General features: G+C 35.7%; 1 protein-coding gene across 2 annotated transcripts in view; it reads right to left on the minus strand.

Moving 5' to 3' along the window:
• Positions 1-13,012, minus strand: part of khdrbs3 (KH domain containing, RNA binding, signal transduction associated 3) — a 218,881-nt gene that overhangs the window by 80,851 nt on the left and 125,018 nt on the right. For both annotated transcript variants that reach the window (XR_012340074.1, XM_073822420.1), the window contains exon 3: positions 4,550-4,666. Coding sequence is in view for 1 of the 2 variants with exons in the window: in XM_073822420.1 (XP_073678521.1) it covers positions 4,550-4,666 (117 nt within the window). In the remaining variant the exon portion in view is untranslated. The remainder of the gene's footprint in view (positions 1-4,549; positions 4,667-13,012) is intronic.

Here is a 13,012-nt window from a genome sequence, read left to right on the forward strand (position 1 = left end):
ACCTCATTTATTTTGTTAGCAGAAAAATAATAAAATAAATAATAAATAAAATACAATTAAATAAAATTTTAATTAAAAAAGAATTGTGATATAAAAAGTTGCAATTACCTTATTTACTTTGTGGCAATTAAAAAAAAACAGAATTGTGAGATTTAAACTCAGAATTCAGAGGAAAGAAAATCTGAATTACAAGATGGAAACTCAGAATTCTGAGGAATAAAAAATAATTGTGCGATTTAAAATTTTGCAATTACCTTTTTTAATTTTGTGACAGTAAAATAAAATAAAATAAATAATAAAAAATAAATAAAAGAGATTTGTAAGAATTCTGTGGGAAAAAAAATCTGAATTACAAAATGGAAACTAAAAAAAAGGAAGAATTGTAAAATTAAAAAGTTGCAATTACCATGGCAGAAAAAAATAGTAAAATAAAATAAAATAAAATAAAATAAAATAAAATAAAATAAAATAAAATAAAATAAAATAAAATAAAGTAAAATAAAATAAAATAAAATAATAGAATTTGTAAGATTTAAAATCAGAATTCAGAGGGAAAAAAAAATCAGAATTACAAGATGGAGACTAAAAAAAAGAAGAATTGTGAGAGGAAAAAATTGCAATTACTTTTTTAATTTTGTGGCAAAAAAATAAATTAAAATAATAAATAAATAAATAAATAAATAAATAAATAAATAAATAAATAAATAAAATAGATTTGTAAGAATTCCGAGGGAAAAAATCTGAATAACAAGATGGAAACTAAAAAAAGGAAGAATTGTGAGATGAAAAGGTTGCAATTACCTTTATTATTTTTTGGCACAAAAATAAAATAAAATAATAAAATAAAATAAAATAATAAAGTAAAAATAAATAAAATTAAAATTGATTTGTAAGATTTAAGATTGTGAGAAAATGTGCAATTATCTTTTTTACTTTGTGGAATAAAATAAAATAAAATAAAATAGTGAGATTTAAACTCAGAATTCAGAGGAGAAAAATCTGAATTATAAGACTGAACCTTGGAATTCTATGAAAAAAATAAGAATTAAATAAGTCACAATTAACTTTTCTGTGTCAGAAACAAGCTTCCATGCAAAACAGTTTATGCGAGAGCATGTTTTCCATATTTATTGATGAACGCAAACATATATATTAAGTTTCTAAAGTGCTTCCAAAAAACAAGCTCTTGTGGGGTTTGGGGCGTGTATGTTTACTATCAACATCATTTGATAAATTCTGTGAAATTCGTTTCTGCGAATTCTAGAAGATCAAAGAGAATTATGAGCTTTAAGCAAATCTCTCCTCTCCGCTGTGGGCCGGAACTGCAGGAGAGTCTCCAAACCGCTTAAAAGCGTGCAGGTGAGCGTTCCAGATCCAAACCGTCCAATTTGCGGCGCACAATTCCCCCTCTCGTGCTTTTCTCCACGGAGAGCTTGTTCACCAAAATCTGACAGGACCGGAGGAGTGCAGCAGTCAATAACAACACGCCCAATTAGTAGATAAAACCTTCCAGAACACCCTGAGCTCTGGAACAGCTGTCTGAAGGGAGAAGATTGCTCGTGTGAACGCTGAATGTAATTGCGGCACGATTATACATACACACATCAAAATCACCTGCGGCTGAGCTGTGCAGAAACGGTCAGAAACCACAGCTACATGCACAAACTCTGCTGGGGGAAAATGTCAATAACTTAAAGGATACATATCATGGATTTTCCTGAAGCTTTTCAAATTAATTTTGCATGCAACAAGTTAGCCAATTATAGCTAGCTCATTAAAAGTACAGTAGCAAAATCAGCCTGTTTAAAAATGAAAAAAGAAAAAGAAAATAACGTGATTTTCCCTCCCAAAGGAATGAATACTCATTGAGGAAGCATTAAATTGATCAAAAGTGACAGTAAAGACATTTATAATATTTCAAAAGATTTCTGTTTCATATAAATGCTGTTCTAAAGGGTCATGTGACACTGAAGACTGGAGTTATATTTACATGCCTTTTAACAGGTTTGAGAATTTGTTTCAATCTCTTTAAACATTGTTAAATATTCTATTGTTAATTATTTAAATATTATTAATTTCAGAGGCAGAGCCAGTTGCTACATTTTGATTATTTATTTATTTATTTATTTATACTTTGTAAAAAATAATATGCACTGATTAATTTTTCTAAATTAGTCCAGGAACCTGTATTAAGGAAGTAAGTGTCCGTTTTCATTATCAAAATAACTGTCATATTTGTATGGTATATAACTTTGGAAACTTTGGTAGCTTGTTTAGGCTACAAAATAAAATAAAAATGATGTCTCACAATTCTGAGATTTTTCTTGCAATTCTGAGAGAAAAAGTCAGAATTGTGAGATTTAAAAAATTTAAGATTAAAAAGTTGCAATTACCTCATTTATTTTGTTAGCAGAAAAATAATAAAATAAATAATAAATAAAATACAGTTAAATAAAATTTTAATTAAAAAAAGAATTGTGATATAAAAAGTTGCAATAACCTTTTTTTACTTTGTGGCAATAAAATAAAATAAAATAAAATAAACAGAATTGTGAGATTTAAACTCATTCAGAGGGGGAAAAAAAATCAAAATTACAAGATAGAAACTCAGAATTCTAAGAAAAAAGAATTGTGCGATTGAAAATTTTGCAATTACCTTTTTAATTTTGTAAATAATAAATTAAATAAAATTAAATTAATTAAATAATAAAAAAAGAAATAAAATAGATTTGTAAGAATTCTGAGGGGGAAAAAATCTGAATTACAAGATGGAAACTAAAAAAAAAAAACAAGAACTGTAAGATTAAAAGTTGCAATTACCTTTTTTTGGCAGAAAAATAAAAAAATAAATTAAATTAAAAAATAAAGTTAAATAAAATAAAATAATAGATTTGTAAGATTTAAAATCAGATTTCAGAGGGGAAAAAAATCTGAATTACAAGATGGAAACTTAATATGCACTGAATAATTTTTCAAAATAAGTCCAGGAACTTGCAATTGTGAGATATAAACTTGCAATTTTGGGAAAAAAAAAAAATCTGAATTGTGAGATATAAACTTGCAATTTTGAGAAAAAGTCAGAATTGTAAGATTAACAAGTTGCAATTACATTTTTTTGTAAAAAATAAAATAAAATAGATTTGTGAGAATTCAGAGGAAAAAAACACAGGCAACCTTAACTTAAGTGGAGTATAGGGACAAAAGAAAAGAGAGGTGCATACACAACACCGTTTCCAGCTAAAAACTTTATGCATTTTAGCTATTTGTTTACATGACAACAAGAAATCCTGACTTACTGTTATTTATTTAAATATTATTCATTTCAGAGGCAGACTGAGTTATTAAATTTAGATTAAATTATTATTTTACTTTATTATTTTTTATGTATTTATTTATTTTTTTTTAATAGAATAATATGCACTGATTAATTTCTCTAAACAAATTTAGAGAAAAAAAAATCTTGTGACATGTTAACTGCAATTGTGAGATATAAACTTGCAATTATGAGAATAAAAGTCTAAATTGTGAGATATAAAGTCAGAATTGTAAAATTAAAAAGTTGTAATTACCTCTTTTGTATTTTGAATAAAATAAAATAAAATCAGATTTGTGAGATTTAAACTCAATAAAAAAAAACACAAGAAACCTTATGGTTTTAGTTTCCAATTTCCTAATTCACTTACATGACAACAGCATTCTGGGGGCCTGAAAACGGAAGTAAGCTGTTTTCTAGTAATGTGTGATATTTCCAGTTCATAAGCCGCTGTAGGGAAATAACGAGAAGAACAACGAAGTGCAGTAAACGGTAAAACTGTTTGCGCTACAAACTATTGTGTTTATAATGAAGGTAATACATTAAAATAATACGGTAAGACACACGAGTGGCCACGCCCACACTTACGGGAAAAATAAAGTGGATATGTATTTGTTTGACATTGCCAACTACTGGGTTGCATGAATAACACAACATTTTTAGTCGGTTTTGATGACTGGTGTGAACAGGGATCATTTTAACAACGTTGTTGTGTTTACATAAAACTCTTAAAAAACGAAAACGAAAAATGACTGTTTTTTAGTATAATTACTGTTGTGTAAACATCCCCTCATTGTATGAAACACCCTGTTTAACTAGGATATCGCCTTTGAATTATCTCAACAGCCAAAGGTAATTCACTGAGACACTGGAAGAACTAATCTGCTGTTTGCCAATAACCCCAAAAACCTGTCAGACTATATCTCTCTGTCCCTTTGTCTCCTGTGTTCTTTCTCTCTCACGCTCTGACAGGACGCTGACGTTAGCATTTCTTTATGACATTGTATCCCTCTTTCCAGGTGAGGTGGGGGAGTAGAGCAGCCCATCAGCAACCATCGATCGATTCAATCAGCGGCGTGGTGCGCAGAAACGTGACATACGCGCTTGAGACCGTTCAGATCGCTTCTCACTCGTGGCAGCGGAGACAATGAGACTATGTGGTGAAAGACGTGACAAAAAAACACCAGTTCCTGCCCACAGAGAAAAAAAAGGCTGATAATAAGCAAGAAAGAATACCTTTTCTTTGTCTCTCATGGATCCCTTGCCGAGGATGGACATCTTGGTCAGCGTGTCCTCTTGCAGTCTCTTTAATGAGTTCCCTCGAGGGCCCAGGAGTTTACCCACAAAATTAAACTAATAAAGAGAGAGAGAGGAAAGAGTTTTACTTACACTTCATAGTACTGTCTTTTAATTACTATTCCTTAATACATAAGTTATGCAAAAGTGTTTTCTCTGTTAAAGCGGTTTAACATTTATCAAAGCCACACACTGGTATATTAAATACAGTATTTTTCTTGCCCACATCAACCAATTAAATGGCACAGCTTTCATTTTCATTACCCGTGATCCTCTTTTTTCTGGTTATGAATGCTTTAATGATCAAATATTTCACTAAGACACTGTACTTGCTTTTTTGTTCAAACTCTGAATTAGTCATTTGAATTTTAAATAAGAAAAAGAAACTTCAAATATTTTTTTTATATAATGGATGGCACTTTTCATTGACTTTAGTTTTTATAGTTAGCAATTTATGGGTAGTTAAAATATTCAAATATATATATATATGTATATATTATATTATATATTATTATTTGGAACTCTGGATTTTCCGATAGACTGTGACAGTTTGCAAAGAGTATGAATAATTTTGGACATGCCACTTTTTGTTCAAATGTAAATAAAAGCTGAGAAATATATTTTTCCACAATGATGCCTCTTGTATATCGTCTTATTATCTTTTGGGAGAAGCCTGTGTCATTTCCGGTGAACAAAAAAAAAAAAAAAAAAGCTTGCTGGTTGAATAAAAGTAACTTTAAGTCAGAATTTGCCAGGGGTATGAATAATTTCAGGCTTGACTGTATATATATATACTGTTATGATGCATGCAGGACGAGACAATAGACAAGATTCTAACTAACACAATATTTAATATTAATCTTCAAGAGGAACAAGGCAGGAACAGAGATCTTCACACACGTAACAAAACATTAAGGACCGACAGGGAATTCAACTCAAAGACAGACTTATAAAGGCAAACTGATGATTACACACAGGTGACTGGGATAACTCTAACGAGGACTAAACCAAATGATCACAGAATGACAGGGGGAGACAATGGGAGAAACCAAAGACCAAAAACAGACATAAAACGTGACATTACGCCCCCCCTCCGAATAGGCGCGTCCTCGCGCCGTAGAAAAACAAAAACAGAACAGAAAAGAGGGGCGGAAAACCAGAAAAATAGAGTCCATAATGGAGGAGGCTTCGGCGGAGGACGCAACCCCAGGAGGGGGACCAAAACAAAAGTCCTAGTGGCAGACAAGACAGTCCAAGGGGGTGACGATGGTGGGAGGAGCCAGGAGGAAACAGGAGGGGCCTGAAGCAGGACGAACTCAGCAGGACCCAGATTGCAGCCATGACGACGGCCCAAGGTGGAGCCGACAGAGGGAGGAGCCATGGTGGAGGAAGGATCGCCGACTCCAGGAGGCCGACCGACAGAGGCGGAGCAGCTGGCAGAGGAGCCCGAGGCGGAGATGAAGAGCTGAAGATCCTGGGCGACACCGAGGATCCGGAGGGCCAAGGCGGAACAGGAGGCTCTGGCGACCGAGGCGAAGGCGGAGATCCGGAGGTCCGCAGCGGAGCCGGAGCGACAGAGGATGGAGGCTGTGCCCGCAGGAGGGAGGAGTCCTGAGGTGACGTTGGGGTGACGACTGACCAGGGCGGAGCCGGAAAGACGATGGAGCCCGGTGGAGCTGGTGGACCGAAAGTTCAAGTTCAAGTTCAAGTTTATTTATAAAGCACCTTTAAAACAACCTTCGTTGACCAAAGTGCTGTACAACAGGAGTCAATCATGTACTCATCAAATCAAGTACGAAAGGCGACGATGTAGACGAGGGCGTTGAGAGCCGTGGTGGAGCCGCAGGGTCAGAAGGCCGAGGCGGAGTTCTGGACTCTGAGGCTGGAGGCGGAGCTGAGGGATCCTCCAGCCTGGACGCCGATGGAAACTGGCAGACCCGCGGCGAGCCCACTGCACAGGTGGTGGGCTGAGGGTGAGCAGAGGGGCTGTCAGGGGACAGCGGTGGCCATTCATACGGAGACATAGGCAGAAGAGGGGGGGGGGGGGAATCCAGACAGGTAGATTGATCATGACAGATAGATAATTTGGTATTGAAGTCTATTAAATCACCAGAATTATCGTCCATAGCTTCAGAAAAGAAGTCAATTAAGTCCCCAGAGTTATTGTCCATCTCACCCTCAGCGGTGGTGCAGTGGGCAGGGCTCTCCATTGCCCTCACTTGCTCCACATCCACCGTCGCGGATGTAGTGGCCGGCTCTCGCACCTGGTCGGACGTACAGGACTCTGGCTCTGTCGCTCGGGGCTCAGGTTCCTCCTCCGCGGTGGGCTCGGGCTCACGCTCCGCTTGTCGGGGTGATGGTGGCCTGGGCTCTGGGTCTTGAGTGGGGCTGACCCATCGACAATGCCGATAGTCCAAGAAGATTCACAGGACGCCAGCACCCACTCGATGTAATCGGCGATGTCCTCTTGAGGACCCTCCCCGGACAGCCGCGCTTTGGTGGTGATGTTTAGTCCAGCAGGGTAAAACGTGCACAGGCAGCTGTCCAGGTAGTGCGTGAGTGGTATGAGTTGCACAAAGTCTCTGGTGTGGTCCTCGAGAGAACGGTTCCCTTGCTCCAGGAGAATGATGAGAACAGCAGGGTTATCCATAAAGAAAAAACAAAACAAACACTGAGAAAAACGAAAAAACAAAACGCAGAGGAAAATGCTGTGAACTGTTTGGGTCGGTCCTTCTGTTATGATGCGTGCAGGACGAGACGAGACAATAGACAAGATTCTAACAAACACGATATTTAATATTAATCTTCAAGAGGAACAAGGCAGGAACAGGCAGGAACAGAGATCTTCACACACGTAACACAACATTAAGGACCGACAGGGAATTCAACTCAAAGACAGACTTATAAAGGCAAACTGATGATTACACACAGGTGACGGGGATAACTCTAACGAGGACTAAACCAAATGATCACAGAATGACAGGGGAGACAATGGGAGAAACCAAAGACCAAAAACAGACATGAAATGTGACATGTACGTTATATATTATTAAATATTAAATGATTTTTAAATGACTCACATTTCAGTGAATTACATAATATACAGATGAATTAATCACAATTAATTGCATATATCAATATTTGCTCAGAAAAGGTCATTCAGAAAAATAAATAGGCAGAAAAGTAGCTTTAAAAGTCAATATACTGTTTGTTGTATTTCCATATGACTGAATATGTGACACTGGACCACAAAACCAGTCATAAGGTTAAATGTTTCGAAATTAAGATTTATACATCAGCCGAATAAGCTGAATAAATAAGCTTTCCATTGATGCATGGTTTGTTAGGATAGGATAAAATATAATCACTTGAAAATCTGGAATCTGAGCGTGCAAAAAAAAAAAAAAAAGATCTAAATATTGAGAAAATCACCTTTAAAGTTGTCCAAATGAAGTTCTTAGCAATGCATATTACTAATCAAAAATTATGTTTTCATATATTTATGGTAGGAAATTAATAAAATATGTTCATGCAACATGATCTTTACTTAATATCCTAATGATTTTTGGCATAAAAGATACCCATACTGTGTATTTTTGGCTATTGCTACAAATATACCTGTGCTACTTAAGACTGGTTTTGTGGTCCAGAGTCAAATATAATTTCATCACTAAGCTCCCAAATAAATTAAATCAAATAGCAACTGTATTCATTTTCATTGCATTTGTACAAAATAAACCACATGATACATTTCCAGCCTATGAAGGGACAAAACCATAATGCTCCTCTTGACAGAACTGCATCTGTGAAAGACGCTTTACTGAATCACAAGAGACTCAAGATCTAAAACCCACATTGTTTTGTGTCACATTCGGATGGAAACAGGCGGCAAGGATCAAAGAAACACGAGACAGAAGAAAGAGAAAGAAAGTACGAAGAATCTTCCCAGAAAGAAGACAAAAGAAAAAGGATGCGTATAGGCTGAGGAGGTGAGATGCTTTCTCTAGTGTTCTTGTTAAAACGCTTCACCTGCGCCTGCTGTCCAGGCTTGTTAGCGATCTCACCACTGAACCCGCAGTGGAAGATCAAACCCTGCCACCCATGAAGACCTCTGAGAAAGCCACAGACACAATCACAGCGCTCAGGTGACACATTCTCAAACTTTCTCGGCTACTTTTTCAAAACAGAAACGCTTGACTGAATCTGATGGCGAAATTCGAATTTGAGAAATAGCAGAGCGGTTCAAGTTTTATGCAACCTTTGTGTCAGGATGGATGCAAACTTTGAAAATCCAACAGAAATACTATCCTACAGCAGCTATTTTTTTCTTCTAAAATTCACCTGAAGAAATTTAAATAGGCACAAATGAGACAATTCTTGACATACACTAACAGTTTTTGAACAATAAGATTTTTAATGTTTTTTAAAGAAGTCTGTTCTGCTCACCAAAGTACAGCAGTAACAGTAAAATTCTGAAATATTTCTACTATTTAAAATAACTGTTTTTGTTTGAATATATTTTAAAATGTATTTCGAAGTGTATTTTTTTGTATCATTACTCCAGTCACATGATCCTTCAGAAATCATTCTAATATTCTGATTTGCTGCTCAAAAAAAAAATATTATTATTATTATGCTGAAAAGAGCTGAGTATAATTTTTTCAGGTTTCTTTGATTAACAGAACGTTCAGAAGAACAGCATTTATTGTAACATTATAAATGTCTATATCATCACTTTGGATCAATTTAAAGCATCCTTGCTAAATAAATGTATTAATTTCTACAATTTCTTTCAAAAACATTTAACTGGTAGTGTACAGTAAGATGTATTTCTTTAGCTTACATCATTTGTTCTTATAAAAATAACCAGAATTGTTTAAGTTCATAGTGAGAATTATGACTTTTAAAAGCAAGCTGGTATCTGAGTAAATCTAAGCACAGTTTAAGGAATTATAATTATGGTGACTGACATTTATCTTACATTACTGACTTTTCTTCCTCAGAGTTCTAAGAAAAAAGAAAAAAGAATCATTACATAAAAAAATTGTAAGATATATACTTAAAATTTCAAGAAATATGCAGAATTGTGAATAAAGGATTCTGAGAGGAAAACTGAACTTTTTCTTATATCTTGTAATTCTAAACACAAGTCAGAATTGTAGATAAAAACTCAGAATTGTGAAGAAAAAAAATCGTGAGATATAAACTTTGAATTTTGAAAAAAAGTGAGAAAAGGAAAATTTTTTATTTCATAGTGAAAACAAAAACAGAATTGTGAGATGTAAACTCAGAATTCAGAGAAAAGAATCATAATTGCAGTAAATAAACTCAGAATCATGAAATGTAAACTTGGAATTACAAGAAAGTAAGTTTATTTTCCGACTTCATATCTTGCAATTCTGAAAAAAAAGTCTATACTGTTAAAAAAAGGCCAAATTTTGAGAGATAAACTAAAAAAAAAGCTACAAAGTCACAATACTTCTTTTTTTTTAATTGTGTGGTGGAAAAAGACTTCACTATTATAGGGAAAGTCCACTAAAAATTTAAAATTTTCTCATTATTTACTAACCCTCAGTTTTTCTTCACATTTTGACGAATGTTAATACCAAAACTGTTTTGCTTCCCATTGATTTTCATGATACTTTTTGTCCATACTATGGAAGTCAATGAAAGCCAAACAACATAAGACGCAATTGAGATTTCTTCTGAAACTAAAAGTCAAATTCAGTGGAGTATTTTTCCTAGTAGAAACATCAAAGTAGGGCTAAACGATTCATCATAAAGTAATTGAAATTCAGAACGTCTAACTGACGTCATTTTCCCATGTCAAGGCAGTGGTGCGTCTTTTTTGTATTTGACGGCAACATTGACGGAAAACATTCCTGTGCACTGCATCTTGTGGTGAATAATTGTTCATTAATCGGAATCAAGGTGAAATGTTCAATTAATGGAGATTTCGATTTCAGGTCATACCAAGAAGGAATTTCAGCAAACGTTTCCATTTGCTATTAATATATAATCTCACTGATCTTCAAAAGAAACAACCGAGATGTTAAAAAGATCTCATCTGTGATTTTGCTTTCCAGTGGGAACTAGGGGTTGCACCGATTAATCGTCTAGTCGACTAGTCGACTTTAATGCTCTGCCATGACGCTTTTGTCACAATCGGGGCGGGTTGAGGAGTGGAGATGGAGGAGGAGAACCGGAGTAAAGGAATATATATAAGTTTATTAAACAAAAATACTGAAAATACAAACAAACAAATCAAAACCAGGAGCAAGAAATGAGAACATGTAACGTTAACGACGGACAAGGGGTAGTGAGCAGACACAGACTTAAATACTCTGAAGACAGGGCGTGGTTACAAACAAGCTAACAAGGCTAACGAGGGGGAAATACAAATATGGGCATGGATGGAACCAAAAAGGACAAAACCAAAAGGGGGAGAACAAGGATTAAACCATATAAAATAGAAACATAGGGGGAAAAAACACTGAGAAAACAGAACAGAAACAGACTAAAACCTGACAGCTTTAAGCTTGTCGTCGACTAGTCGCTGGTCCTATAGAGGGCGCAACAGGATAAGAAGTCTTTGAAGTCGACATTTACGCTTTGTGAAAACAGCTAAAATAATAGATAAATGCATCCTCCGAAAGCGCTCCACAACACGTGCGAGTATACCATCTTGATTTTCAAAACTGAACAGGAGAATGCACGTTTTAAAGAAGCTTGTTGTAATTGTCGTTCTAATCTAATGCACTGCTGCGTTGTAACGCACACACATAGGCTACATACAGTAGCTCGCTCGTACATCACGTGCAGATCGTGAGCACAAAATCATTCAAAAGCGCGGTGGGGAAATGAATTGTCAACACTGTTCCATGATTTCTGGCTAATATAGCTTAGAAACTGAAAAGTTCTATCATATATTTCTTAGTAATTAAAACCCACAGCTTTATTATTAGGCTAGTAGAGAGACGCTGCCAGGTAGAATTAATTCACACACGCAATCGCTCTCTCACTAATGACTTTATATAAATGTAATCTTTACAGTGCTACTTTATCTGCTGATTTAGAACTAGCAGAAATCTGTGAGAAATATAACGACCCAAAGACAAAATAACTGATTAGTTACTGATTATACTGATTAGCAAAGTATTAGCCATGTAGGTGCACAAGGTGTTTGAGTCTCAGCTCAAGGTCCCCCTGAAATCAAAATTAAAGTTTTTTGGCTTTTAGTATGAATATATTAGCCTTAAGGTTATCTATAAGCTAGTGTGCTGCAAAACAAAGACAAAATTCGCGTTTACAAGATATGGGCATTCAAAACTTACAGTCTCGTCACTTCCGCCAATATGAATCAAGGATTTGGATGATATCACCGTGCACTTCAGTTTCTCATCAAACGTTCTGTCCAATCAAATGCTCTCTAGAGTCCGTAATGTCCCGCCCCCTACAAAGAGACGCATTAACCCGGAGCAGATCATATGCGCTCATATGTACGGACGGCATGTATTAAATTACACAGCCTCAGCATGATTACGATCACTATTTCGTTTTAGCAAGTTTCATATTGAATCTGTGCGGTAATTTATTAGTCTGTGGCTGTCATAAGCTTACAAATGCGGCTTTACCGAGCTCAACGGCTCTTGCCCGAGCAGATATTAATGGAACGCTATTGGCTATTCAAAATTAGTGGGCGGGGCTGGGCGATATGTTTTTGTTTCAGTTAAAAGTACGTCACCACATAGAATAACGCTGCGTGTTTCAAGGCACTTCAGTGGACCTTTAAGTGTTTTTGTTCAATAATGACGTCACAAGCGACTAGTCGACGTCGACTTTAAAAAATCTGAAGTCGTTCAACCCCTAGTGGGAACACCCTACGATTTGAGAACGCACTAATCCTGATACTTTGGGACACAATCATCTCACATACTTTGTAGCATTGACAGTATGCAAATTAGCATTGAGCTGATGACTATAATGCCACAGGGGACACAGCAAAGAGGTCATAACCTTTAATTCAAACACCATTACTGAATCTCTGATGCTTGCGAGATCGTTTACATATGCCATATATCCATATACTACGTAAGAAGCTCTATATACAACCTATATCAAACATAAGATGCATTTCTGCTTTACACTTCCATTACCTGTCAGTAAGTGTCCCTGCGGTGTGATTGTCATTCCACACACTGGATTTTAAAAGCGCGGCATGTTCTGCTGCTGATGGCTGTTTGTGGACTTGCTTTCATTAGATGGCTGTTATTTACAGAGGCTTTTGTTTGGCTGTTCTTTAATGGTGTAATCTGATGATATTAAGGCTTGTAAATGACAGCTTGGGCCTTAATCTGGACATTAAACACAACACCGAGCTGCGTGAGGATTTACGGAAAGCTC

The sequence above is a fragment of the Garra rufa genome, chromosome 17 (genome assembly GCF_049309525.1).
Source record: "Garra rufa chromosome 17, GarRuf1.0, whole genome shotgun sequence".
NCBI lineage: Eukaryota > Metazoa > Chordata > Actinopteri > Cypriniformes > Cyprinidae > Garra > Garra rufa.